The following is a 27,918-nucleotide window of genomic DNA, read 5'->3' as shown; positions in this document are numbered from 1 at the left end:
CGGTTTGATTTCACTGCGTTCTATCCATTTGTAAATGGATACAATGTGTAAAATAGAAGTTTACTTTATCCATTTGAGTTGGGACTACATGAATACTTTATGTGGTGTTAATGTAGCAACTAAGCAGGGGATTTCCATTTCCCAGCATGCTTTGCATGGGACTCAATAAGGAGAGTAAATGTTAAAATTAAATGTTATTTAATGTGTTTTTGTGCATGATGAATATAAAGAGGCATACTTGTTAGTGTTGAATATTTTGTTAATTTTTAATTTACAGTAGAAGAGATTCTGTTGTGTTGGTGTTTTGGGGGTTACTTATATGGACAGGTAGATATTGCACATGAAATGAATTGCTTGCTTCACTGAGCAAATGCTGTGCTAACCATAGCATAGTTACTAAACTACACTCAGTAGTGCTTCAAACCAGCATGTATTTAGCATGCTAACATTAACTTTCACTAATTAGTACACACAAAAAATAAGAGATTTATTTGAGTTACATTGACACATTTAATTTTGTTGGGTTTAATCAATTCAACTAGGTTCTTTCTACACAAAGTGTTTGTGATGAGATATCAGTAATTTTAAGTTATGAAAACTCATTTCAAACACATGGAAACAACATCCACGACTGAATCAAGTTTAGCCACAGAGCTATTTTTTTGAGAGCACATATAGCACAGAAAGAAGATTGTATGTACATCTTGGATTTTATTGAGCTCTCTGTGTGGCATTTAGGCCAAAAACTGTATATGGAACAGTTCTTTAGAAAGCTCCCAGAGACTGCATTGTAGGCAGGCAAAGTGATTAGCATTCGGGACTCAGTGAAGGCTCATTTACAGGTGAGGAGTACAGTTTGTCTCAGGCTTGTTCTGATTTCTTGTTCCCATTCAACTAAATCTTCACTTTTTTAAGGGCTTCCCTGACGGTGCCACGAATCATTTGGCGACCACTGTAGAAACACCCGTCCTGCAGCCGTTCTGCAGAGAGAAAGCTACCATATGGCAAAGATACCATTTATGTTGGTGGGAGATTCTGACTTGAAAAATTCATGTTTCCAACCCATGTTATGTGATTCAGTGAGGCAGGCTCTTCGCTAGCAGCAAAAGACATCACCACACTATGGGTGAAGTCAGATGGTGGTGCGAAAATGTTCATCGTGAAAATGTACTTCACAGAGACCATTGCAGATCAGCGTCATTACCTGGACATGCAAAGGTTTTTGAGATACTGTTTTTCAGTTTCATTATAATTCAAAGGTACAATGGTTAATAGGGCTGGGTATTGATACAGATTTCCTATATGGGTATATTTCAATTATAATGTCCCTTTTGCCTACATATGAAAGAAATTCTCTCTCAGCTAATGCTGTCAATGGCAAATGGGTTGGGGTGGATCTCGTCTTCGGACACGCAGTGCTCAGAACAACTTTTACTCTCAACACGTAGTAAAAGACTCTTGCTGATAAATACTCCACCACTATACTACACAGTTACTGGTGAGTGAAATGTAAACATTTACCAGCCAGTTGCCAGATATATCAATTTTATTCACATAGCGCAAAATTTGGTTGCAAATGCGAGTGATTTGCAGTTGTTGTTGCACATAAGAGTAAAAGATCAATCTTGGGATTCAATCCAGGTGCTTTGTCATATGACACCCAGAAACTCATTCAGTTTTCAGACTCCAAATGCACAACAGCCCATTTATGCCATTAGGTAGGAAAAGAAAAAGAAAAAAATTATTTATATAAATGTAATTCAGTGAAAATAATTACATAAATGGTATCCTAAAATGTTTAGTTAAAATAATCAATCTGATAATATAAACAAAGACTAAACTTATAATAAAATAATATATTTTTTATTTCTTATAATTACTGTATATTATATAAAATAGAAAACATATAAAGACAATTCAAAATAACTTTTTAATTTATAATAATTTATTTTGATGATCAAATTGTTTATTCTTTTACCTATTTATCTATGTTTAGGCTTCAGAATTGATTCATAGGTTTATTAACATTTACTGATTTCTCAAATGATTATCGAGAGGCACAAACTTCTACTCACAGAGAGCAAAGAAACAAAGAATGACCTTCATCAAATAGAGAATAGCCACTTACATGACTGGCCAGGATAAAAAGAGATGAAAAGATTTTTTTGTGGACTATCAGAATTGTACATACTGAAAACAAATATTCAGCATAAGGTTATGAAATTACAAATCTTTATTTCTAAAAAGGGAGACGAACTTAAGACCAATAAGTCTCTATATAAACATTTAGTGTTATTATAACATTTTGGCATGTGATGCTTGCCTGGCTGGTTTTGTGTTAAACCTGAAAGAAATACAATATTTAAAAAAAAAAAAAAAAGTAAAGCATCATGACGTTATGTTCACACTGGTTAGAGATGTTTCTGGACCAAAGACGACAATTTACCTTGCGATACTCAATCACAATACATATGCTCCCATTTTGCAATCCAAAAATCTTGGCAGTTGCACATTATATTAGACAGAGACACTTAGTGTTTACATTGGTATGTTGTGCTGTAAAGCTATTAAAAATTCAGCAATTACAGATTACTTCACAGATCTTAAGGCACCAGGTGTAATGTTCTACAGTGCACTCACTAATAAAATTTTTGCTTCATACATTTACTTTGTCTGGTGTATTGATTTAATGACATTATTTTCACAGTTGATCAAACAAATTATGAACCAGACAGCAAATATAATATGGATTACAACAAAGCACATCACATCCTCATGTGCGTTTATTGGCAAGACCTCTCAATAGAAACCAACCATTCAAACAATTACCATTTTCATTTGACAGCAATACAGAGTCTGTAAATGCTGTGAGGTACTCGGAACAAAGTAAAAAAAGAATGACTTTGAAAATACTGAAACTGATCGGAAAGGGCCGTGTTTAAACCCTTCTCTCCTTTGTGGAACAAACTATAATAAACAGAACATGACCATCTATTTGCAATTGATTTTTGAGCTGTTTAAGGAAGAAGTCCGCTTACCTTAACTTATCTTGCATCATCCTGCTTAAAATTGTCACTATTTATTGGTCTGCATAATACTGTGTACAAGACGACTCCTTACAGTATTAGCGAAATGGTTTGGACATATCTTTAACATATACGGAGGTTAAACACAAGAAAATGTTTCGATTAATATCTCAAACAACCAGAGGTTTTGCCCAAGTATTTTCTCAGCCTTAAATGCCGTGTTTGGTGTGGCATGTTTTGTTTACTTTGAGATGATAGATGACCGTCATTAAATGTGACCTGTCATTACATGCGACAAAGCCACACTCTATAGTAGACACTTTACCATTGTAAAAAAATGGCATGTTAATTCTTAAAACAAAAAGAATTTCAGTTGATTGTCAACATCACAGGCATTCCCAAATACATGGAAAGATTAATATTAAATAACAATTCTCTTTCCACTGCACAAAAAGACATTTTGGTAAAATATCTTATGAAAGCTTTGTATAAAAATATCCATCTGATTTAGTAGATTATTTTGTCATTAGTGTTGTTAGTCCGTCGTGGAGAAGTCTTGTTTTTGTAGAGCTTCTAGGGTCTCAAAATCTCTGAAAGGCACCAAACAATGACATCAAACTGTTCTCTTGATACAGAGTTACCATCACTGAGCACAAGCTGCTTTGTCCAGGCTCACTGAGTGATGCAGTTTTCTCCCATGTCTTGAGCATAACGGTCAGAGATGGTGGTTCTCAGTTCCTCAACTTCTCGTCGGAGCTGCTGAGCTTCTAGTATCTTCTTCTGCAGGCCCTCAGGGCTGAGCCAGTCCTCCCACTGCTCTGCTACTGGAGGGGGAGCTGCAGGAGACAAGAAGATAAACTTTCAGAGCTGCAACAGATGACAACACCCACAACACAGATGATATACAGTACGGTCATTAAACTAGAGCTGTAACTGCACAGAAAACACAGTTTCCATGACAGCATGTTAGCATAAGTCTTATTGTTTGGCAACAACGACTACAAAAGAATTACATAGAAACAGTCCTACATCCAACCATTTAATTCTTCCACCTGATGGAATTTGCTTGTTAAAAGATTAACAGGGAGTATCTCACAAAACCTGTAAAGTTCAGGTCATATTTCACCTCAAAATCCAACATAAAATGTAAAATTATATTTTGCTAAAACAAAGAGACTTTTAGGACCATTTAGATTTTTAGCATTATGACATTTTTTTCATGACAATTAAAATTGGAATTATTGTAATACAAACTCTTACTCATTACTTTAATGAGTAAATTTTGTTTTTTAAAGGCCTTTTCACACCAAATCCGAGACGATTTTGCGAGATGAACCTCTAACGGCGAGTTCATAAAAAAATTAAACGAAAAACTATTTCACCCCTATAAAGTAGGTGGCGCTGTTGCTGCTCTACAAACATTTATAATAGTCTCCTGTCTGCACCTTCAGCTGTTAAGAGATCAATACATTGAACACTGTTAAAGAATTTATTTACCTAATTTGGCATAACCATTTCATTATGATCTTTCCATGGTGTTGATGCATTTTGAGGAGTATATAATCTGTTTTTTTTTTTGAGAGTTAAGTAAAGAGCCCTGTTGCATATTTATTTGCTCATTTATTTTGCCACGAGTATATTCCAAAAAGACTCCTGAACCCAACTTCTCTTTTTATAATGCCTGGATAATATAACACAAGGTACAGTGATATAAATACGCGTGGAGTAATTTACATTAAGAATAACAAGTAGGCTATACTATAGTATAAAATAGGATGCATAATATTTATTAAAAAAAAAAAACACACATTTTATTTAAATGATTGCAATACTTTGTTATATTGTCCTTGCAATAAAACTAGCATTGTGGTTCTGCAATTTGTTTGTCTACAGTAAATATTGCATGTAAGGAGTCTTTATGGGAAATTTTACTACGAGTTTAGTGCAAACGAAACATCGTAGCTATTTTCACTGCCATGAGAATATAACAGGCACAGTGACATACATATAATGTACATTAAGACAAAAAACATAAGCAGACTTTAAAAAATAGATCGGGTTTATGTTTGTATTACAAAGGGTTCATGAACTACAACTATTTATTTTTTAAGTATATAATTTTCGGGGGTGTATATCAGCTGCACGTCCAATGTCGGTGTTTGCCAGTTGATTAGCGCCACCAACACGCTGGATTGAGCAGCTGCAGTGACTCTGGAAAAATGACAAAAAGCTCTTCTCATTGGTCAGTCAGTGTTAATCGCAGTCTGAAAAAAAAAAAAAAAAAAAAAGACCTCTCCCAAAAAAACAACAAATAAAATAAATGTCGGTATGAATAATGCTATCGGAATCCATTGGACTTGGTATGAACATGCCTTAAAGTATTTATCAATCACAGTATTTTTTGTTGTTCCTCATTTATGCATGCCGATTTAAAAAAAAAAAAAATCAATGCATTAGAGTAATTATTTTACTGTATTAATGTAAAAATACTGTATTAATGAGAATTTAATTAGAATCACCATTGATCTGTCACACACGGTTCTGTCAGTACGTTTATATTGACACCAGAAAGCGGGTTATTAAGAATGTGGCTTACTGTGAGAAAGCTGGGCTCCTGTTTAAATGTACTGTATAAGCGGTGTAATCTTTACTCCCGTATACAGGTGCATCTCAATAAATTAGAATGTCGTGGAAAAGTTCATTTATTTCAGTAATTCAACTCAAATTGTGAAACTCGTGTATTAAATAAATTCAATGCACACAGACTGAAGTAGTTTAAGTCTTTGGTTCTTTTAATTGTGATGATTTTGGCTCACACTTAACAAAAACCCACCAATTCACTATCTCAAAAAATTAGAATACATCATAAGACCAATAAAAAAAAAACATTTTTAGTGAATTGTTGGCCTTCTGGAAAGTATGTTCATTTACTGTATATGTACTCAATACTTGGTAGGGGCTCCTTTTGCTTTAATTATTGCCTCAATTCGGCGTGGCATGGAGGTGATCAGTTTGTGGCACTGCTGAGGTGGTATGGAAGCCCAGGTTTCTTTGACAGTGGCCTTCAGCTCATCTGCATTTTTTGGTCTCTTGTTTCTCATTTTCCTCTTGACAATACCCCATAGATTCTCTATGGGGTTCAGGTCTGGTGAGTTTGCTGGCCAGTCAAGCACACCAACACCATGGTCATTTAACCAACTTTTGGTGCTTTTGGCAGTGTGGGCAGGTGCCAAATCCAGCTGGAAAATGAAATCAGCATCTTTAAAAAGCTGGTCAGCAGAAGGAAGCATGAAGTGCTCCAAAATGTCTTGGTAAATGGATGCAGTGACTTTGGTTTTCAAAAAACACAATGGACCAACACCAGCAGATGACATTGCACCCCAAATCATCACAGACTGTGGAAACTTAACACTGGACTTCAAGCAACTTGGGCTATGAGCTTCTCCACCCTTCCTCCAGACTCTAGGACCTTGGTTTCCAAATGAAATACAAAACTTGCTCTCATCTGAAAAGAGGACTTTGGACCACTGGGCAACAGTCCAGTTCTTCTTCTCCTTAGCCCAGGTAAGACGCCTCTGATGTTGTCTGTGGTTCAGGAGTGGCTTAACAAGAGGAATACGACAACTGTAGCCAAATTCCTTGACACGTCTGTGTGTGGTGGCTCTTGATGCCTTGACCCCAGCCTCAGTCCATTCCTTGTGAAGTTCACCCAAATTCTTGAATCGATTTTGCTTGACAATCGTAAGGCTGCGGTTCTCTCGGTTGGTTGTGCATCTTTTTCTTCCACACTTTTTCCTTCCACTCAACTTTCTGTTAACATGCTTGGATACAGCACTCTGTGAACAGCCAGCTTCTTTGGCAATGAATGTTAGTGGCTTACCCTCCTTGTGAAGGGTGTCAATGATTGTCTTCTGGACAGCTGTCAGATCAGCAGTCTTCCCCATGATTGTGTAGCCTAGTGAACCAAACTGAGAGACCATTTTGAAGGCTCAGGAAACCTTTGCAGGTGTTTTGAGTTGATTAGCTGATTGGCATGTCACCATATTCTAATTTTTTGAGATAGTGAATTGGTGGGTTTTTGTTAAATGTGAGCCAAAATCACCACAATTAAAAGAACCAAAGACTTAAACTACTTCAGTCTGTGTGCATTGAATTTATTTAATACACGAGTTTCACAATTTGAGTTGAATTACTGAAATAAATGAACTTTTCCACGACATTCTAATTTATTGAGATGCACCTGTATGTGCAACTCATCAGAAAGCAGCATCCCTGTTGCAACGTAATCCCCACGATGCTTCTGTAAACAACAATCATGGCATCCGAGAAAGACTTTGCTAGCGGAGGGACATCCCATCAATTAAACTGGTGTGTATAAATGAGTATAGTTTACTGAGCATGTGGATATGCTTGCTTTTCTCAACAAAAACATGACATGAGATACAATATAAACATAACTATTATATGTTTATATTCATCCTGTATGTTAATTGTGTCAGTCTACTTTATTAGCTGTTTCTTTTTCTTCGCTTTGCATGAGCTTAAATGCTTTCATTCTGTATTTTTTTGATTTCATGCATTGCTTGTTTAAATGTTTTCAACAAAAAAACAGTACATAATATAAGCTTATTTTGGATATAAATAGAAGCTTGTTTTTTTTAAATGGTGATGCAACCTTAACGATTGAAATTTTTTTTTTACAAAGTCTCTGATTAATTACCTTCATTTAAATAATAGAATATTCGAGTTTATGAGCTTAAATATTTGAATACCAAATTATTGATGAATGCCCATCCCTATTGCAAATGTGCTAAATTGTCATAAATATGACATCACAATGCCAAAAATCTTAATGGTCCTAAATTAGGCTTCATTTTTATAAAGTATAAACCTTTTTTTTTTACCTTTTGATTTTCGGATAAAATTTGACCTGGACATGTTTTTAATCAGATTCACCCTATCAGCAGGTGAAGGTAGCAGATTATGCTACAACCAACTATATCTGCATTATATATTATATATATATTTGTGGATAGCAGAGGGCAAACTCACAGGCAATGCCAAGCAGCATGGAGAGGTTTGGGTCTCTGCCCTGTGCTCGCTGGGTGAGGACGTTGCAGAGGAAGCGGAGGTCACACAGACAGGAGGCCATCTCTCCGTACAGCCTCTGGGTGAGCCGGGCACCTACAGGGATCACTGGAGCACTTCTATCAGACAGACCATGACCACCTGACAACGACTCACCCTGAAGACGCTCCTGCAGGGTGAGGTTATGCTCCATCAGCTCCTGGTTCTGTACTGAGAGCTGAAATACAAACAGATACAGACCTCAGTTCTCCTTTGTGTGCTATAAAAACATGAAAGCATGAATCAGCACATGGTCTTCAAAAGATCCAGCAGGCAAAAACATAAGTGTTGCTGTGCAAATAGATTTTGAAGTACTGGTACAGACATGTCAACTACTAACCTCCTTCATAGCGGTACGTAACTGCTGCAGACCCTCCTCTTTCTCTGCAACCTCCTCTCGCAGGGCCTGACTACTGCAGTCCTCCTGAGAAAGCTGCTCCTCTAGAGTCTGGGTCAACATATACACACAATATTACTGGTGCAACTAAATTTCAACATGTTCTTTTGAAATAAAAGATACTATGTCGTCATACTCTAACGTTCACAACAAAAAGCTACAAAAACTAGTAAATCAGAAAGACATTGTTGTGATGTCAACTAAACTCAGCAAAAAAAGAAACATCCTCTCATTTTCAACTGCTTTTATTTTCAGCAAACTTAACATATATAAATATTTGTATGAACATAAAAAGATTCAACAACTAAGACATAAACTGAACAAGTTTCACAGACATGTGACTAACAGAAAAGGAATAATGTGTCCCTGGACAAAGGAACTGAAAATTAACAGTCAGTATCTGGGTGGCCACCAGCTGCATTAAGTACTGCGGTGCATCTCCTCCTCATGGACTGCACCAGATTTGCCAGTTCTTGCTGTGAGATGTTACCCCACTCTTCCACCAAGGCACTTGCAAGTTCCCAGACATTTCTGGGGGGAATGGCCCTAGCCCTCACCCTCCGATCCAACAGGTCCCAGACGTGCTCAATGGGATTGAGATCCGGGCTCTTCGCTGGCCATGGCAGAACAAGGACATTCCTGACTTGCAGGAAATCACGCACAGAACGAGCAGTATGGTTGGTGGCATTGTCATGCTGGAGGGTCATATCAGGGTGAGCCTGCAGGAAGGGTACCACGTGGGAGGAGGATGTCTTCCCTGTAACGCACAGCGTTGAGATTGCCTGAAATGACAACAAGCTCAGTCCGATGATGCGGTGACACACCGCCCCAGACCATGACGGACCCTCCACCTCCAAATCGATCCCACTCTAGAGTACAGGCCTCGGTGTAAAACTCATTCCTTCGACGATAAACGCGAGTCCGACCATCACCCCTGGAGAGACACAACCACGACTCGTCAGTGAAGAGCACTTTTTGCCAGTCCTGTCTGGTCCAGCGAAGGTAGGTTTGTGCCCATAGGTGATGTTGTTGCCAGTGATGTCTGGTAAAGACCTGCCTTACACCAGGCCTACAAGCCCTCAGTCCAGCCTCTCTCAGCCTATTCTGGACAGTCTGAGCACTGATGGAGGGATTGTGCGTTCCTGGTGTAACTTGGGCAGTTGTTGTTGCCATCCTGTACCTGTCCCGCAGGTGTGATATTCCGATGTACCGATCCTGTGCAGGTGTTGTTACACGTGGTCTGCCACTGCGAGGACGATCAGCTGTCCTTCATATCTCCCTGTAGCGCTGTCTTAGGTGTCTCACAGTACAGACATTGCAATTTATTGCCCTGGCCACATCTGCAGTCCTCATGCCTCCATGCAGCATGCCTAAGGCACGTTCACGCAGATAAGCAGGGACCATTCTTTTGGTGTTTTTCAGAGTCAGTAGAAAGGTCTCTTTAGTGTCCTAAGTTTTTATAACTGTGACCTTAATTGCCTACCGTCATTAAGCTGTTAATGTCTTAATGACCGTTCCACAGGTGCATGTTCATTAATTGTTTATGGTTCATTGAACAAGCATGGAAAATATTGTTTAAACCCTTTACAATAAAGATCTGTAAAGTTATTTGGATTTTTACAAAATTCTTTAAAATACAGTGTCCTGAAAAAGGGACGTTTCTTTTTTGCAGCGTTTATATCAGGTATTATGTGTCTAGCTGCTATCTGACCAAAAGAAGCCTCCTCTTGTAAATGCAAGAGCAGTAATACACTGACTTAACGATTGATGCATGTCGTCATGAAATTGGAGACCCAATACATATTATGACCAGGCCTAAGTTACTATTGAACGTAAGTTACTGAGCAATTGATCATAGAATAAGGTTAGCAAGTCTGGCAGTTTACTTAACTTATAATAACAGTCTGCACTAACATAATCCATTAATATTGTAATTTGCAATAACTTCCTAATTATGTGTCTAGTTTATATATTAGCCCATACACAACTGTTAAAACATGTGCCAGCCAGAGGAAAATGCTCCTTTTATTGAGTCACTGGATCCTACTACATCCTACCTACAGTAACCATCTTAAAGCTGAAGGATGTAATTTCTGTGTGCCGCCAAATGGAATTGCACAAATAAACATTGTATTCAAAACAGCTTTCTGAATATGCCCCCCGCCTGCTGTTGGTCAAACAAAGAGATAGTCGTCGTCCCGCCCCCCAACTCATGCCATTGTTGAGTAGTGTTATTGGTCCGGGTCTAAACGGGTCTCTTAAAACAAACAGAGGAATTTTCAAAGTGCCACAGAGACAGTGTTTATGGTTTTCAAGAAAATTAACCACTGAATGGCTTACTTATAGTTGTCTCTGCATATTAAGCTGGGACAGAAGAAAGTATTTTAACAAAGACATACTTCAGCTTTAAGGCAGTTATTCCTTGCCAGTAATCTCCGGCTTGCTCATTACAGATATCAAGTTACTTTTCTTTGTTAAGATGCTCTGAATAAACATGTATTGTGAAAAGTGCTATACAACATGAATTGAATTGAACTAAATTGAATCTTTACCCTGATCTGTGAGCCCAGCTGCTCCATTATTCTGAGTTGCTTCTCAATGACCTATAAAAGAAAGATTAATTCAGACCGTACCTTCATATATTAGCACAGAACAAATAAATACTGATCAAGACAAGAAGAAGAGTAATGTTTTTGCTCTATTAACAACAAAACCTTTGCTGAATAAACTATCACTGCAGTTTAACATGTCCTCTGAAAATACAGTGAGGGATTAAAACCTTTTTGAGTCGTTGTTGCTCTTCTTTCAAGGTTGTGTTTTCTTCTCGTAGCTTCTCTACATCAAGAGAGGGCAATCTCACCCCATCCTCAAGGCTTTCCTTCACTCTATTCTGGAGACTAAACACAACAGCAAATCAAACAATATTAGGACCAACGTCTACATCAACTAAGGCTGTCAAATTAAAATGAGAAATTAAAATTTTCACCTAATTTAAAGGTGCTGTAAGCGCTATTTTCATGCAAAAAAAAATTTACTACTTCCTGAAAGATATTAATGAAATAAGTGTCCTGAGATATCTCACTGACCTCTGTGACAGCTCTAGATTCTGTAAACAGCAAACAAAAATGTGTCTGCGAACCGTGGACAATGACGATTTCTGCCTGTCAATCATTTTGCACATTCTCAGAGTCTTGTAGTTGCAGCGAATTGAGGCTTACTGACATTTTTATGCCATGTTGCTCATAACGGTCATCAGCTGAGAGCGCTATTTTGCTGCTGTTGTTTCTGACAACCATTTCTGCTCGTGTCGGTCTCAATAAAGCTCATGGTATCTTTGGAGTGCGGGGTTTTGGAAAAAGTGGGTGTGGCTAATCCAACGGCTCATCTTGGGGAAATTTTAGAATGCAAAATATCGCTTACAGCAACTTTCAGATAAAAATGAACATTCAAATGCTAAAACTGTGCATTCAAATTTTGGATGTTAGCCAAGCACTAACGCTGACTTCAGACTGATCACATTCTTGTGCTAAAAAAGGCTAGATGAAGTGCAACAAATACAATTTAACAGAACACAGGTGTCTCGAGGTGCGTTTTTAACGTTTTTTTTTTTTTTTTTTTTTTTTAACTTGACACAGCATCTAAACAACACAGTGCTCCTGCACGAGACACTGAATAAACAACCAAAAGTAGCAAAACAATCAAAGACGTTCATCTAATGCATGTTTACGTAGAAAAACAAATGGTAAACTGGATAGTTGCGAAAAGCGTTCGGTGTCAACAGCCCCTAAGGTGGAGGTCTTGCTCTCTTATCAGCGATTCTCAGATTAAGCAATGGGTTTTAAAACGTTTTGTCAGGAAAGGAATTCAATTTGGAAATGTGTGTCTCAATCTCAACCCCCCACTCCAACCCCGTCCTGTCTTGCAGAAATTATATATATTATATTATAGCAGGACTGTTCTTTCCAATAATATAACACGGTGCTGTATGGTCTATATGTGCCGACATTAAAATTTATTTCAAATTTGGGTCATATACAAGATACAAATTTGAATTAATTTTTTCAGCCCTAATGTAAACTAAAAATGTACGGAGCTGCCAGACTAGACAGGAAGCTGACTACAGCCACTGTGTAATTTTTTTGAAATGTTTGGGCTTATTTATTTTCTACTACCTGGTGACTGTTGTAAGTAGTTCTCTCTCCTTGCGTTTTTGTTCTTCCAGTTGGGTCTCTTTATTGCGTACAGCACTGCAGGACTCCTCCAATTGGACCTCCAGATCTTTGACAGTGGCCTGCAACTGAGCTGCCCTCTCCTCTATCTCCTCCAGCTACAACACAATGCAACAGGTGTAATGTTAGTATACACATAAGATAACAGGTGTTCAAAATAGAGGTCGACTGATATGGGTGATGGCAAAATAATACAAATATATTCTGTACACCAAACAATTTAGTATATGAGATGTACATAAAATTGCTGAAATTAACACACTTTCACAACTTTTATCTAAAATTCACTAAACACACACACACACACACACACACACACACCTGTTGGTAGATTTTGGAACTGTTATATGATCAAAATACACACACTGGTTTTCATGTTTTATGGAGGACTTTCCATAGACATAATGGTTTTTATACTGTACAAACTTTATATTCTATCCCCTAACCCTACCCCTAAACCTAACCCTCACAGAAAAACGTTCTGCATTTTCAAAAAACATAATTTAGTATGATTTATAAGCTGTTTTCCTCATGGGGACCGACTGATTGTCCCCACAACGTCAAAAATTTGGGTTTTACTATTCTTGTGGGGACATTTGGTACCCACAACGTAGGGAATACCAGCATACCATTTCTGTCTATCTTGTGCATAACAAACCAAGTACACATCAGAAATAGTGATGCAACGATGTGAACATTTTTGGACGATATCGATTTTAACCAAAGACTGTTGGCCAATTCAGATACCAATATTTTTGCCACTAACCTTATTTTGTCATCAGATCACTGTTTTGCTCAGGAATTATGTTTTAAAAATGTACAAAAAGGTACAAAAGCTTTTTATTGTTCTTATAATACATTTCTATTTAAAATGTATTGGATCCATTAAACACAAGACAGGCAAATATATTAAAGAGAGCCACAATGAAAGATAAATAGAAGATAAAAAGTAAAAAAAAAAAAAAAAAAAAAAAAAAGGAAAAATACTAAATATCAGGGCATGCTGATTGATGCAAAAAAAAAAAAAAGCTTATTTTGTACAAACATTTTTGCACTAGTTTTTTGCAGTTCAAAACAACAGAACTCACATTTTACATGTTTGTACTGTATATGATAGAACATCACAAATTCATATTATGCATATGTTGGGCAATTCCACGGAAATGTCAACCACATCATGGAAAAATAAAGTTACGAAATGAACAAAACCCCTTTAAAAGTTCTATTGTGTTATAATGGATAATGCCTTCCAGACCGCTAGAGGGCGCCACCTGCTTACACAATGCTGACTGAATCGCTGAATGCAGCCCATTTTTAAGCTTTCAAGGTTTGTAATCATGCAAGACCATATTGCAATTTCAATCTTATCTCAATCAATCGTGTAGTTTTCATGGATACCATAACAATGTCTAAGAAGTCAAAATTGGTTTCAAAGCATATTGGATGGTTTTTCCTCATGTATAGGTACGTGCCGCTTTAACAACTGTCACGTCTGTAACAACGGTTTATTGTCATTAATGCGAGAGAGAATGATTAAAACTTAAATATTACATGTTCTTTGGAGTGCCAACCCTTCTATATTCTGTGGCTATCATTATTTCTGGATTGTGCATGTGAACTGATAGAGTTTTTACAAAGATTGTTGATAATTAATTATAACTGAACTATCAGTTTTTCATATCTGCGTTGTCATGCTTAAAACCGATTAGCGATGATTTTAATTTGGTCAATAATTAGCCGATAAATTTCCCTAATTAGAAACGATAACCTCCTGAGGAAAAGGCAGAGGGAGCCTGAGATTTTGTGAGTCAACACAGAAAGAGGAATATTCCTTTACTAAAATAAACAATACAATAGGTCTAGATGTATGATCTGCGGGTGCTGTGGATATTGAAATGGTATCTGGAAACACAACAAAAGAAAACATCAAGCGGTGTTGGCTGACCTTTTTGTGCTGGGCCTGGTAGTCTTCCATTGTGGGGAGGTCAGCCAGATATCTCTCAAGCGTCTCAATACGTTGCTGCTTTTCTCTGTTCTGCTCAGACTCCTTCTGGCACTTCTTTTTCAAGCTGTTGATATGCTTGTCCCGACTGCGGATCTTTATAATAAAGAGCAAATACTACAACATGAGAATTTAAATACAAGCTTAAATTTAGGTTTTTAGTGTGCTTTAAAGTCATAATTGCATTATAGATGGGGTCCCACACCTTTGTGAGCGATGTCATGGTATTACATGACTTTCAGTCATTCATGATAACAGAATTTTTAAAAAACATTTGAAAAGAGATTGGTCTTTGTGAGTGCAATTTCTATTCCATTAATTAGTTTAGAGCAGTGTAGAGCTAGAAAATTTTTCATTTAATATAGAAATTTCCATGATATTTCCATGACTTTTAAAGGAAGAGGACTCTTCCTGCCCTGGAAATCATAATTTTCAAATTCCATGATATTTCCACATTTACCATGACCGTAGGAACCTGTATAGAGGACTCATATAGGGTATGTAGAGGTGGTTCATATAAGTGGATCAAGCTTCAGATATACTCACCCTCTCCTCTTGTTTTTTGAGCTCCTCTGCATGTTTTTCACTGCTTTCTTTCAAGATCTCGTTCAAACGCTGCATCTCGGCTTCCACAGCACCCAGTCTCCGGTCAGCTTCAAGCTTCTCCTTGGAAAAGCAGTCATTGCGTTCAGCAAACTGGGCTCGCAAAAAGGCATTTTCCCGCTGGGCCTCCTGTTAAACACACAGAGAAGAGGTTTTGAAAAAGTGTCAACTCAGTTTTGATGCCGACTAAGAAAAAGGTGTGTATACCAACCTGTAGTCTCAAAAGACACATGTCTGTGTAAGGGGCTCCACGTCCCATGAGGGCACTGTGCACCTGCAGTTCACTCTCTCGAAGACGTTGCTCCAACAGAGACATTTGCTGTTTCTGCCTGCAATGCACCAGTTACTACATTTATCTCAGAATCAAGCACAATTTCAGGCTCTAAATGTAAACTATTTTTCAAAAAATTCACAATCTTCAGAATTAGATGTTGATCTACACTGAAAGCTTGGCATTACCTTTCAATGGTAAATTCTTTGTCTTTCAGCAAGTTTTCATTGGCTTTGATGACAGCATCCCACTTACTGTTTTCTGTGTGAGGAGATGTTGGATAGAGAGAAGCATATTGTGCACCCCCTCCTGTCATTAACTGCAATAAAGAGAAATTTGCATTTGAAAATGGTATTTCCAAAAACATTTAGGACTACAATGATAACCATGGAAATTTCCACCGATTTCAAAGGGCTGTCATTCACAAAACACACCAAAGCCCTTTGCATGTTAAACTATTAACTATCAAATATATATTTGACTAATCTGATAATGGTTTTAACAACCAATAAGAGTGTTGTACTCTCAGCTATACCATCAACTCCACAGAGTTCCACAGATTTTCTTCATAATCAGCACAGATTTCAACAATTGCAGATTTTGTGAGGGCCTACTGATAACCAATGGATGTATCCACTTACAAGTATAAGTTTAAATAAATATTCTGTGTTCAATACAAGTTAAGCTTCATTGACAGCATTTGTGGCATAATATTGATTAACACAACAAATTATTTCGACTCGTCACTCCTTTTCTTTAAAAAAAAAGCAGCAGCAAAAATCGAGGTTACAGTGCGATTCCTTACAATGAAAGTGAATGGGGCCAATTTCTGGATGGTTTAAAGGCTGAAATGTGAAGTTTAAAATGTTATAAAAGCTCTTACATTAATTCTTCTGTTAAAACTTGTGTATTATTTGAGTTGTAAAGTTGTTTAAATCATTGTTTTTATGGTTGTTTTAGAGTTTATGGCATTGTGTCATCACAGCAACAAAGTTGTAAAACTGGCTATAACTATATACACAGAAAAGGTTAGTAGGCGATTTTATCACACTAAACTTCTGTAAACATGTATAACATTTACATCTTGTTGCTATACTTTTGAAACTGAGTATTTTAACATTTACAGTTTGGCCCGCTTCATTTCCATTGAAAGTGCCTCACTGTAACCCAGATTTTTCCTTTTTTTTTTTTTTTTTTTTTTTTTTAAATAAGGAGGAGGAACAAGTCGAATGTTTTTTTTTTGTAGTAATCAACTTTACACCACAAATTCTGTCGACCGAGCTTAAAGGTGCTGCAAGCAATTTTAGCCATTCTGGAACTCCCAAGAGACTAAGCCGTTGAATTACACACCCAATCTTTCCAAAACACCGCCCTCCAAAGATAGCATTGAGACCATCACCGCAGTGTGTCTTCTCACAGTTGTCAAACACAACAGTAGCAAAATAGCGCCCTCAGCTGACAACAGTTATGAATATGACATTAAACCTAAAAGATCTGCTTCAACTACTACACTATGTAAATGTACAAAATGATTGACAGGCAGTAAGCACATCAAAGTCTTCTGATTGGCTGATCAAAGAATGCATCCATGGTCAACTTTTTTTTTCTGTTTATAGAGTCTATTGCTGTTACAGAGACCCATGAGATATCTCGACACTTATTTCGGTGATATCTTTGAGGAAGGAGGAACATTTTCTGCATACCATTCCATTTAAAAAAAAAAAAAAAAAAAAAATAGCTTACAGCATCTTTAACTTGTATTAAACCTAGAATACTCCTTAAATGTTAAATAGCTATTCCAGTTTCCTTTCATGTGAGCACCAGGACTCTAACCTGCATTTGTTCCACCTGCAGCCGCAAACTCTCAAGTTTCTGCTTCTGCTGCTGCCAGCTGGCCAGTTCACTACAGCGTTCTTGCAGTAAGGGATCATAAGCTCCAGTTTTGGGCTGGTCCCTCAAGAGAGCCTGAGGGTGTAGGCCCTGAGGTACAGAAAACATCCTGGCTCCAGACCCTGAATGAATGTTCCTTTGGCCATAAGGGTCTGCGGCACAGGCAAGACCTGCCCTGGCCTCTGGTAATACTTTATAGGTCTGTTCCAGCAAACCAGTATTTTCCGCAAGCCCCGTCATTTGCAGCTGTTGCCGCACATCCGGGCAAAGGCCCCCTAGCAGAGCCGACTGATTAAGTGTGGGCTCCATTGCGGGTACATCAAACTTCTGGTATTCATCGAGTCTTGTTTGATCTCCAGAGGGGAAAAGCGAGTGGTCGAGGCCATTTACTAGACTGCGATATCTGCTCAGACAATCCGGTTTGACTGAAGTTGCGTCTAAATTTCCTTCGTGCGAAGCGTCCAGGTTGGGCGAGGACACAGATTTGGGGAGGGATGACTTGGAGCTGGATGAGCTAGAGGACGCCCGGGTCTCATCAGTGGCATGTGGCTTAGGCTTGGAGGCCAGAGCTCCAGCCGTGGAGGGCATGACATGGGCGGTGGGGATGGGGATCTGACTGCGAATGGGCTGGAAGGATGGGCTGCTGCCAATGCTGCAGAAATCTAGAACGGAAACAGAGTGAGACAGTTTAGAGCATGCATGAAACTAAAGTCCAATTATGTCTTAAAGGAGCTACGTGATCCAATGCCAGATTGGCAGTTTTTACCATAATAATAAAAAAAGGCTGCCTTAAAGGATTTTTTGCCCAACATAGTATCTAGTATTATATTCTGAGTGACAGTTGCATATTTTAAACATTTATTTTTGGTTCAGTCTTCTTGGCTTACATTGTTTTTAACGCTCTGCCAGCTCCTATGGCTATTTTCATGGAACAATCCAGGTTAAAATATAAAATAAACAGGTATAACTTATAACATCCTTTACAACTTATATTAATAAAAAAACAAAACAATAAAATAAAATAAAACAAAAGTATTTTGGACTGACATTGCTAAGGGTGTCAAAAGAATAAAACAACTTTCTCAGAAGACTAGAAATACCACAGTCCAATGTAATAGGTTTACGGCTTCCCTTATAAGCTAAATATATGTGTTTTCCATGTTCATTTTTAAAAACTGAGGGATGAGTTGAAATCATTGTCTGTGGTAATCGAAAGAATGCCACTGATATGCTGATCCATAGACATTAAGTATGAAAATAACCTGGAAAACTTTAGACTAACTTAAAAATCAAGTAGTCAAAAATACACAGTGAAATCAAAACACAACTTTCTCTTCTCAATTTTATCACACTGTTATTCCTAAATTCTTACCACATTCTAAAAGACATTGTAAAATTGCAAACACTATTTTAGCATCAAGATCAATAAAAAAAGTATCAGAAATATTGCACACATTACTCACCTTGCTAGCAGTAAGAGAGATACCTACAAATGAAAACATTTTCATCCACCGAAGAAAGGTGAGCCATTTAAGCCTTTATGCTAACTCCAACGTTCTTCCACTGCATCTCTGAGATTCACTAAATGATTTGAGCAAACTGCCAGCCTGCAATTGAACTTAAACACACCCACTATGTCTGGCAGAACACAGTTTCAGAAAACTAACATCAAGGTGAGTCTACCTGCTTTGAGAGTTTCTCTCTCTAATGGCTCTGTTAACCCAGGAACGCATACACACAGAAAGGTTAGCAGTATTTATAGATCCCTCTCATGTTACACTGTGAGGTGTCTATGTGTGGGCCTCCTACTTTACACATACAGCTCACCTCTCTCTCACACACACACACACACACACACACACACACCTAATGCCCCTTAATACTGTAATACATCTGTTTAAAGTGCCTTTAAACAGGTTTCCCAACACAACAATTAAATTAGCACACAAATCAAGTGGAGATGTCAAGAGGAAGGCAGTTGTAGGAGGGTCTGACAGTGTGCCCTGAGGGTGCTCTGTTTTAAACATCTACTGTGGACAGGTTTAAACAATTCCTTAGCAAACCAAAGATTCTTGGAGTCCCGAGAGGTTTCCTGCAATTACAAGAAACACCTAGAGCAAAACACAGCCATCACCATCTCAACATCAAGACCACAGATACCCAGCTACATATTTATAACCCCTGAAATGTTCTCTAACTGCTGCCAAGAAGTTTAGTGTTGCAACTGTTTTGGCTGTTTAAAAGCAAATAAAACCCGACTCTTATTAGCATGAGTATGATGTAGTTTCACCAGTTTACAAAAGTAATAGTTGCTAGGCACCACATTCTGGTAGAAAACTCAAAAGATTTAGCTCTTAGTAATTACTGTTACCATGGGCACTTATCTCAGAGTACAAAAAACAACAACAGTGGTCAACCGATATGGGTTTTCAATGCTCAAAGCTAATACCTAGAGAGCCATCATCTAGAGAGCAGGGTGGCAAATGGCTGCTAAATATACAGTATATAAGCAAATATATATTATTACAATTTAATTAACAAATGAGACAAAATTGCATTATAAAAAAAAAAAAAAAAAAGGTATTCTACACATGCAATAGAGGTCTGCAACCCGATCAGAGCCTGACGGGTCAGTTTTTCAAAAATAGGGTGAATTAGGGGCTGTTCACATGTGTTTTGCATGCGTCTGCACTGTTTTTCAATTGTTTTTCTATATAAACACACTGGATGGATGTCTTTGACCATTGCTCCGCATTTTGTCTTTGTTTAGCGCACAGGACCACGGCATTTTTTAGACACAGTGTCAAGCTAAAAAGAATGTAAATTTTTATAAATGCATCTGAAGAAACCTGTGTCCTGTTTCATGCGTTATAAAAACGTTTGTTGTTCCGGAGTCCCAATTCCTGATGAATAACCAATCATGAACCCTCGCGGTTATCAGAAATGTACAAACAGTTACCATGCACATCCCTATTTTCATTTTAGTCACTAAACAAATTTGAACATGGCTAGATTCTGGAACTGAAACTTTTTAACACAGGCACTGTTATGCTAATAATCTCAAAATGGACAAATATCGGATAATTAATCTGCCTGTCCTGTTTCTTATGCCAATAATCTAAAAATGGACAAATATCAACAAAATGTTCCTGCCAGTCAATTATGCCAGTCATCTCCTGGACAAATATCAGCTCAGCAATCTGCCTGGCCACTCCATTATGCCGATCATCTCAACATGGGAAAACATATGCTGATTAATCTGCCTGGCCAGTCCAATATGTCAATCATCTCAAAATGGACAAATATCAGCTCATTAATCTGCCAGGCCAGTCCATTATGCCAAGCATCTTTTGCTGGACATTTTAGTCGGAGGCGCAGCTGTGTTTAAGCGCGCTATGAGATGCAGGTGAGAGAAGCGAGCCCGCATGCTGGTCAACCTCCGACAGCGCGGATTTCGAACAGCACTGCAGAGTATTCATCTAGCGAATCTCCGCTCTCTTCCTAACAAAACGGAGGAACTACATCTCCTCACCCATACAAACAAGGACTTTTCAAACTGTGCTGCCTTGTGCTTCACAGAAACCTGGCTGAGTGAAGTCATTCTAACAGCGCTTTACATCTGCCGGGCTTTCAGCTGTTCAGAGCGGAACACATCGCGGAGTTATCGGGGAAAACGAGAGGCGGTGGAACATGCTTTTACATCAATAAAAGTGTACAGATGTATCAATGTTAAAGAATATATGCTGTCCTAATTTGGAAGCGCTGTTTATCAACTGTAAGCCTTTCTACTCGCCACGGGAGTTTTCCTCATTTATTCTGGTGAGTGTTTATATTCCTCCACTCGTGTGCATGAATGCAGCGCTGCAACAGCTGGCTGATCAGATCACAGACATGGAACGACAATACCCGGACTCACTTTTAATGTAGTAAAGACTGTAAAGATATGGACCAATGAAGCAGAGATGGAACTACAAGCCTGCTTTGACTGCACTGATTGGAATGTATTTGAGGGTGCAGACACCAATCTGGACAAGCTCACAGCTACTGTGACATCATATATCAGTTTCTTTGAGGATATGTGCATTCCTACTAGGACTTATTTAACATACAATGACAAACCATGGTTTACAGCAAAACTCAGGCAGCTTCATCAGGCCAAAGAGAATGCTTACATAAGTGGGGATAAAATCTTGTACAATCAGGCCAGGAACACACTGAATAAGGAAATCAGAGTGGCTAAAAGAAGATACTCGGAGAAGCTGAAAACAAGTTCAGCTAACGACCCTGCATCAGTGTGGAGAGGCCTAAACGACATTACTAACTTCAAGACACCATCCCCCAACACTGTATGGAAACAGCAACTGGCTGACTTGAATGTGTTTTACTGTAGATTTGAAAGGCCTAGTCTCACACCCCTCTGACCTTCATTGCACACAAACATCAACACGTCCTGCAACCCCTCTCCTCCCCCCTCCTGCTACTCAGCCTGCACTTAAGATCTGTGAAGAGGAGGTGTGCCGTGTCTTCTGGAAAAAATAGACAAGGAAAGCACAGGGCCCAGATGGTGTTTCCCCACTTGTCTAAAATCCTGTGCTGACCAGCTGGCCCCCATCTTCACACAGATCTTCAATAGATCACTGAAGCAGTGTGAAGTTCCCTGCTGCTTCAAATGATCTACCACCATTCCTGTCCCAAAGAAACCCAAAATCACAGGACTTAATGACTACAGACCCATCACTCTGACATCTGCGGTCATGAAGTCATTTGAGATACTGGTGTTGGCCCACCTGAAGGACATCACTGGACCCTTTCTAGATCCCCTTCAATTTGCTTATTGAGGGATGTGTGCTCTCCCCACTACTCTTCTCCCTGTATACCAATGACAGCACTGCCTAGGACCCCTCTGTCAAGCTCCTGACGTTTGCAGACAACACTACTGTCATTTGCCTCATCCAAGATGACGATGAGTCTGTATACAGAAGGGAGGTTGAACGGCTGGCTCACTAGTGCAGTTAAAACAACTCTGGACCCCACTCACCCAGCCCACTACCTTTTTGAACAGCTGCCTTCTGGACGGCTCTACAGAGCACCAGAACCATCAGGCACAGGAACAGTTTTTTCCCCTCAGGCTATCCATCTCATGAACAATTAAAAATGCAATAATTATGAACAGTACACTGCTTAGTCTATTTATATTTATCCAACATACCCTACCTGCCACTAATCTCAAAATTGACAATTATTGGCACATTAATCTGCCAGGCCAGTCTGTTATGCCGATCATCTAAAAATGGACAAACATCAGATCATTAATCTGCCTGTCCAGTCAAATATATGACGATTAATTGGCCTTCCCAATCCATTATGCCGATAATCTCAAAATGGACAAAATCAGCTGATTAATCAGCCTGGCCAACTAATTTGTGGATCACTAATAAGCAACCAACCATAACAGATCAAATAGTATTAACACAATGACATCAACATAAGTTATAAGTTGGCAAATTGAACATATCAATGTTTTTGAACTCACCACACATTTTATACAGATCTTACTCCCCTAGTAACAGATATACTCTAGCTCTCAAGTACAGCTAATCTCTGTGTATTACATGTTTAAAACAGCAGAGAAGAGGAAACAAGACCAGCATCAGACTTTCCATTCAGCACTCCAGGTCAGGCCCTCCTAATGAGACCTCCCATCAGTGGAAGTGCAACACCGCCTGGAGGAATTTAAGGCATGGAGTATAATATCCTACTCCAAATATCATGAGTCCCAGAACTATGACCAAACTCTATAGCCAAAAATACAACAGCTTAGTCTATTAACAGCCAGCAGGAGGTTACAGTCTATTGTAAATTTATAAAAAAAAAAAAAAAAAAAAAAGGGGGGGGGGATTCTCCCTGCTGTTCGTTTTGGTCAAAGTCAAAACCTGGTCTAAAAGGAGTATAATTTCTTTCTACCTATGATGTAGGAAATGTAATTTCTATGTACTTGGGTTAAAGGCTGATACATGCATAGCATTTTCATCTACTGCTGCATATACACTATATTGCCAAAAGTATTCACTCATCTGCCTTTAGACGCATATGAACTTAAGTGACATCCCATTCTTAATCCATAGGGTTTAATATGACGTCGGCCCACCCTTTGCAGCTATAACTGCTTCAACTCTTCTGGGAAGGCTTTCCACAAGGTTTAGGAGTGTGTTTATGGGAATTTTTGACCATTCTTCCAGAAGCGCATTTGTGAGGTCAGACACTGATGTTGGACGAGAAGGCCTGGCTCGCAGTCTTCGCTCTAATTCATCCCAAAGGTGCTCTATCGGGTTGAGGTCAGGACTCTGTGCAGGCCAGTCAAGTTCTTCCACACCAAACTCGCTCATCCATGTCTTTATGGACCTTGCTTTGTGCACTGGTGCGCAGTCATGTTGGAACAGGAAGGGGCCATCCCCAAACTGTTCCCACAAAGTTGGGAGCATGGAATTGTCCAAAATCTCTTGGTATGCTGAAGCATTCAGAGTTCCTTTCACTGGAACTAAGGGGCCAAGCCCAGCTCCTGAAAAACAGCCCCACACCATAATCCCCCCTCCACCAAACTTCACAGTTGGCACAATGCAGTCAGACAAGTACCGTTCTCCTGGCAACCACCAAACCCAGACTCGTCCATCAGATTGCCAGATGGAGAAGCGTGATTCGGCACTCCAGAGAACGTGTCTCCACTGCTCTAGAGTCCAGTGGTGGCGTGCTTTACACCACTGCATCCGACACTTTGCATTGCACTTGGTGATGTATGGCTTGGATGCAGCTGCTCGGCCATGGAAACCCATTCCATGAAGCTCTCTACGCACTAATCTGAAGGCCACATGAACTTTGGAGGTCTGTAGCGATTGACTCTGCAGAAAGTTGGCGACCTCTGCGCACTATGCGCCTCAGCATCCGCTGACCCCGCTCTGTCATTTTACGTGGCCTACCACTTCGTGGCTGAGTTGCTGTCATTCCCAAATCGCTTCCACTTTGTTATAATACCACTGACAGTTGACTGTGGAATATTTAGTAGCGAGGAAATTTCACGACTGGACTTGTTGCACAGGTGGCATCCTATCACAGTACCACGCTGGAATTCACTGAGCTCCTGAGAGCGGCCCATTCTTTCACAAATGTTTGTAGAAGCAGTCTGCATGCCTAGGTGCTTCATTTTATACACCTGTGGCCAAGGAAGTGATTGGAACACCTGAATTCAATTATTTGGATGGGTGAGCGAATACTTTTGGCAATATAGTGTAAGTTTGGTAACTTGCAAATGCGCATTAGCAAAGATGTTTCAAAACATGTTTGACTAATATAGTGGATCAAAACCTCATAGACTGATCTCTTGGCAAACTTAAAAATGGAGGAAGCTCTCACTTTAGCAGTTCTGCATCAATTAAAGTTTAAATGAATGCAAACATCACTGAAGAGATGCTTCAGGGTTTGCAAAGTTACTGGAAACTGGAGATTGTATATTTTATCATTTTGAAAAAAATTTTTTAATTCCAAACAGAAGCCCTGAAGTGTGACATCTGGTCCATTCTGATTTGCCTACTTTCATTGCAGGGTCAAATATAAATTTACATGCTTAAAATATTGTGTTCCTTTTGCCCCTTCTTGAAAACATTTCATTATTCCAATGTTAATATTCATTAGAATAAATATCAAAAGACAATACAGCCTAATTTTCAGTTTATTTTGCAAATAACAACAATGCTGTTAACAAAAAGGAACTGATGAGGTCTTGCCCATGAATTCAGGTCTGTTATACAACAGACATATAAAGACAAGCAAATGAGCATGGAAATATCTGAATGCTAGCAAAGTTCTCACCTTCTGTGTTGTCAGAGGCCCCTAGCCCCATGTCCCCATTTTCTCCAGCGCTGGACCGCCATCCTAAACGGCTCTGGAACTTTTCAGACACAGCAGGTGTCAGCCACTCAGTGTCGGAGTGCCCCGCTGAAAAACAAAAATAACACAGGTTGTGACAATCTATTATTGTTCATGTTTGTTATGATGAACATAACAGATGTTACTCCTCTATTGGACATGTACCTGACATTTTGGGGTTCTGGTATTTCTGTGATGTGGTCATTCCTACTGCCGTCAACTGTGGAAAGGAGTCAAAGAAAATAAAAATAAAACATGCAACACTGTTAAAACACAACAGTTCTTGGAGTCAGACCACAGATGAGAAGTGGACATATTATGTCCATTAACAAAGTTATAAATCCTTTTATTTTAACACAGTACTTTTGATATTAACATACACACACACATATACATACATACATATATATATATATATATATATATATAAATAATATACACACACCGATCAGCCACAACATTAAAACCACCTGCCTAATATTGTGTAGATCCCCCTCGTGCCGCCAAAACAGCACCAACCGGCATCTCAGAATAGCATTCTGAGAATATATTCTTCTCACCACAATTGTACAGAGCGGTTATCTGAGTTACTGAAGACTTTGTCAGTTTGAACCAGTCTGACCATTCTCTGTTGACCTCTCTCATCAACAAGGCGTTTCCATCAGCATAACTGCCCCTCACTGGATGTTTTTTTTTGTTTTTGGCACCATTCAGAGTAAATTCTAGAGACTGTTGTATATGAAAATCCCAGGAGATCAGCAGTTACAGAAATACTCAAACCAGCCCATCTGGGACCAACAATCATCCATGCGATTATCTAATTAGCCAATTGTGTGGCAGCAGTGCAGTGCATAATTTCAAGTAGACATAGGTCAGGAGCTTCGGTTAATGTTCACATCAAACATCAGAATGGTGAAAAAATATGATCTCAGTGATTTGGACCATGGCATGATTGTTGGTGCCAGATGGGCTGGTTAGAGTATTTTTGTTTTATTCTAAAGTACTGACAACATTTCTCCCAAATTCCAAATAAAACTATTGTCATTTAGAGCATTTATTTGCAGAAAATTACAACTGGTTAAGATAACAAAGATGCAGTGTTTTCAGATCTCAAATAATGCAAAGAAAACAAGTTCATATTCATTTTTAAACAACACAATACTAATGTTTTAACTTAAATCAATATTTTATGGAATAACCCTAATTTTCAATCACAGATTTCATGCGTCTTGGCATGCTCTCTACCAGTCTTTCACATTGCTGTTGGGTGACTTTATGCCACTCCTGGTGCAAAAATTCAAGCAGCTTGGCTTTGTTGGACGGCTTGTGGCCATCCATTCTACTCTTGATCACATTCCAGAGGTTTTCAATGGGGTTCAGGTCTGGAGATTGGGCTGGCCATCACAGGGTCTTCATTTAATGTGTGTGTGTGTGTGTGTGTGTGTGATTCCAATTAATCCTTAAACACATACCTAGGGTCTTTAGATTATGTGTTGTGTAACCCAATATGTGTTTGACAGCCAGTTGCGTCTCATAAAATTTCAGTGTGAAAGTAATGAATCCTGTTCTAGATTTGCCATGATTTATTGCATTTTCTCTTTGATATATGTAAAATAAAAATACATCAAAATATATTCTATTTTATTATTTTCTAATTGTCTTGAAAGTGCAAAAGTTTCAAAACATTATCTGGCCATTTTTTATATCCATTTTTGATAGATATACGTGCCGGGTCTCTAAAGACCCGACTATGTAAGTGTTTGGGGAAATTCCCAATACATTTAAGGGTTAAAAGGAGCAGATTTAAATATAGCCAAAACAGCAAATATAAAATGTCCACAAGCATCCACACAATTTCCTAAATATGTATAAATATATAAAAACATTCCAAATACATTTCAGATTATTTGTTCGCAAGACATTTCATTTGCAAATGAAAATTATCCGTGCAAACCCCATTTGGATACAAAACCCATTTAATTTTCTTAATCAGCCCGCACAATCATAAGAAAATAAATAAATAAAATAAAACGCTGACATGTTCAAAATGTTATTAAAAGTTACGAACAGAACAAAAAAAACAAAACAAAAAAAACTCACCAAATTATGCTTCTACCTTTTTTGCAAACAAGCTCCACAAAGAGCGATACAAATAACCAAAGAGAAAACAAACTCTACTAGCACAGATAGCCAAGTAAGCTAACGTAGTTTTAACACGAGTTAAAAAACAACTCCACTTACCTCAACTCAAGAGCTGTTGGGTTCTTTGCTCAAGATAACAATGACGAGAAAACAGCACAGCCAGAGGGACATTACATATGCTGTATTACATGAAAGACGCTTATTGAATGCTAATGTCAACAAGGACACATAACAACATACAGCAGCCTAAAGCTTCAAATACCCGCCGTGGAAACGCCTGAAGCTCGAGTTTTTCCAACCGTTTTTTTAGT

At 38.6% G+C, this 27,918-nt stretch overlaps 1 protein-coding gene across 1 annotated transcript; it reads right to left on the bottom strand.

The window, feature by feature from the left end:
- Nucleotides 1–1,975: 1,975 nt before the first annotated feature.
- Nucleotides 1,976–27,918, bottom strand: LOC127454619 (centrosomal protein of 85 kDa-like). Its single transcript, XM_051721941.1, has 14 exons — nt 27,707–27,918; nt 25,631–25,685; nt 25,409–25,534; nt 17,489–18,207; nt 15,844–15,974; nt 15,596–15,713; nt 15,328–15,513; nt 14,725–14,877; nt 12,723–12,877; nt 11,330–11,447; nt 11,103–11,153; nt 8,494–8,601; nt 8,079–8,331; nt 1,976–3,862 (listed from the first exon to the last, which is right to left on the bottom strand). Exons 2-14 carry the CDS (start codon nt 25,668–25,670, stop codon nt 3,699–3,701), a joined length of 2,322 nt encoding a protein of 773 aa, XP_051577901.1. The 5' UTR covers nt 25,671–25,685; nt 27,707–27,918; the 3' UTR covers nt 1,976–3,698.

Source organism: Myxocyprinus asiaticus, chromosome 16 (genome assembly GCF_019703515.2).
Source record: "Myxocyprinus asiaticus isolate MX2 ecotype Aquarium Trade chromosome 16, UBuf_Myxa_2, whole genome shotgun sequence".
In the NCBI taxonomy this organism is placed as follows: domain Eukaryota; kingdom Metazoa; phylum Chordata; class Actinopteri; order Cypriniformes; family Catostomidae; genus Myxocyprinus; species Myxocyprinus asiaticus.
The sequence above is the reverse complement of the archived record's forward strand: the minus strand, read 5'-3'. Positions and strand labels throughout refer to the sequence as shown.

Excerpts from the sequence above, each read along its gene's own strand:
- LOC127454619 (XM_051721941.1), bottom strand. The coding sequence starts at position 25,670 with ATGACCACATCACAGAAATACCAGAACCCCAAAATGTCAG. Across the intron at positions 15,514-15,595 it reads TGTGTCTTTTGAGACTACAG|GAGGCCCAGCGGGAAAATGC; the intron begins GTTGGTATACAC and ends TGTGTTTAACAG. Across the intron at positions 11,154-11,329 it reads AGCAACAACGACTCAAAAAG|GTCATTGAGAAGCAACTCAG; the intron begins GTTTTAATCCCT and ends TTTCTTTTATAG.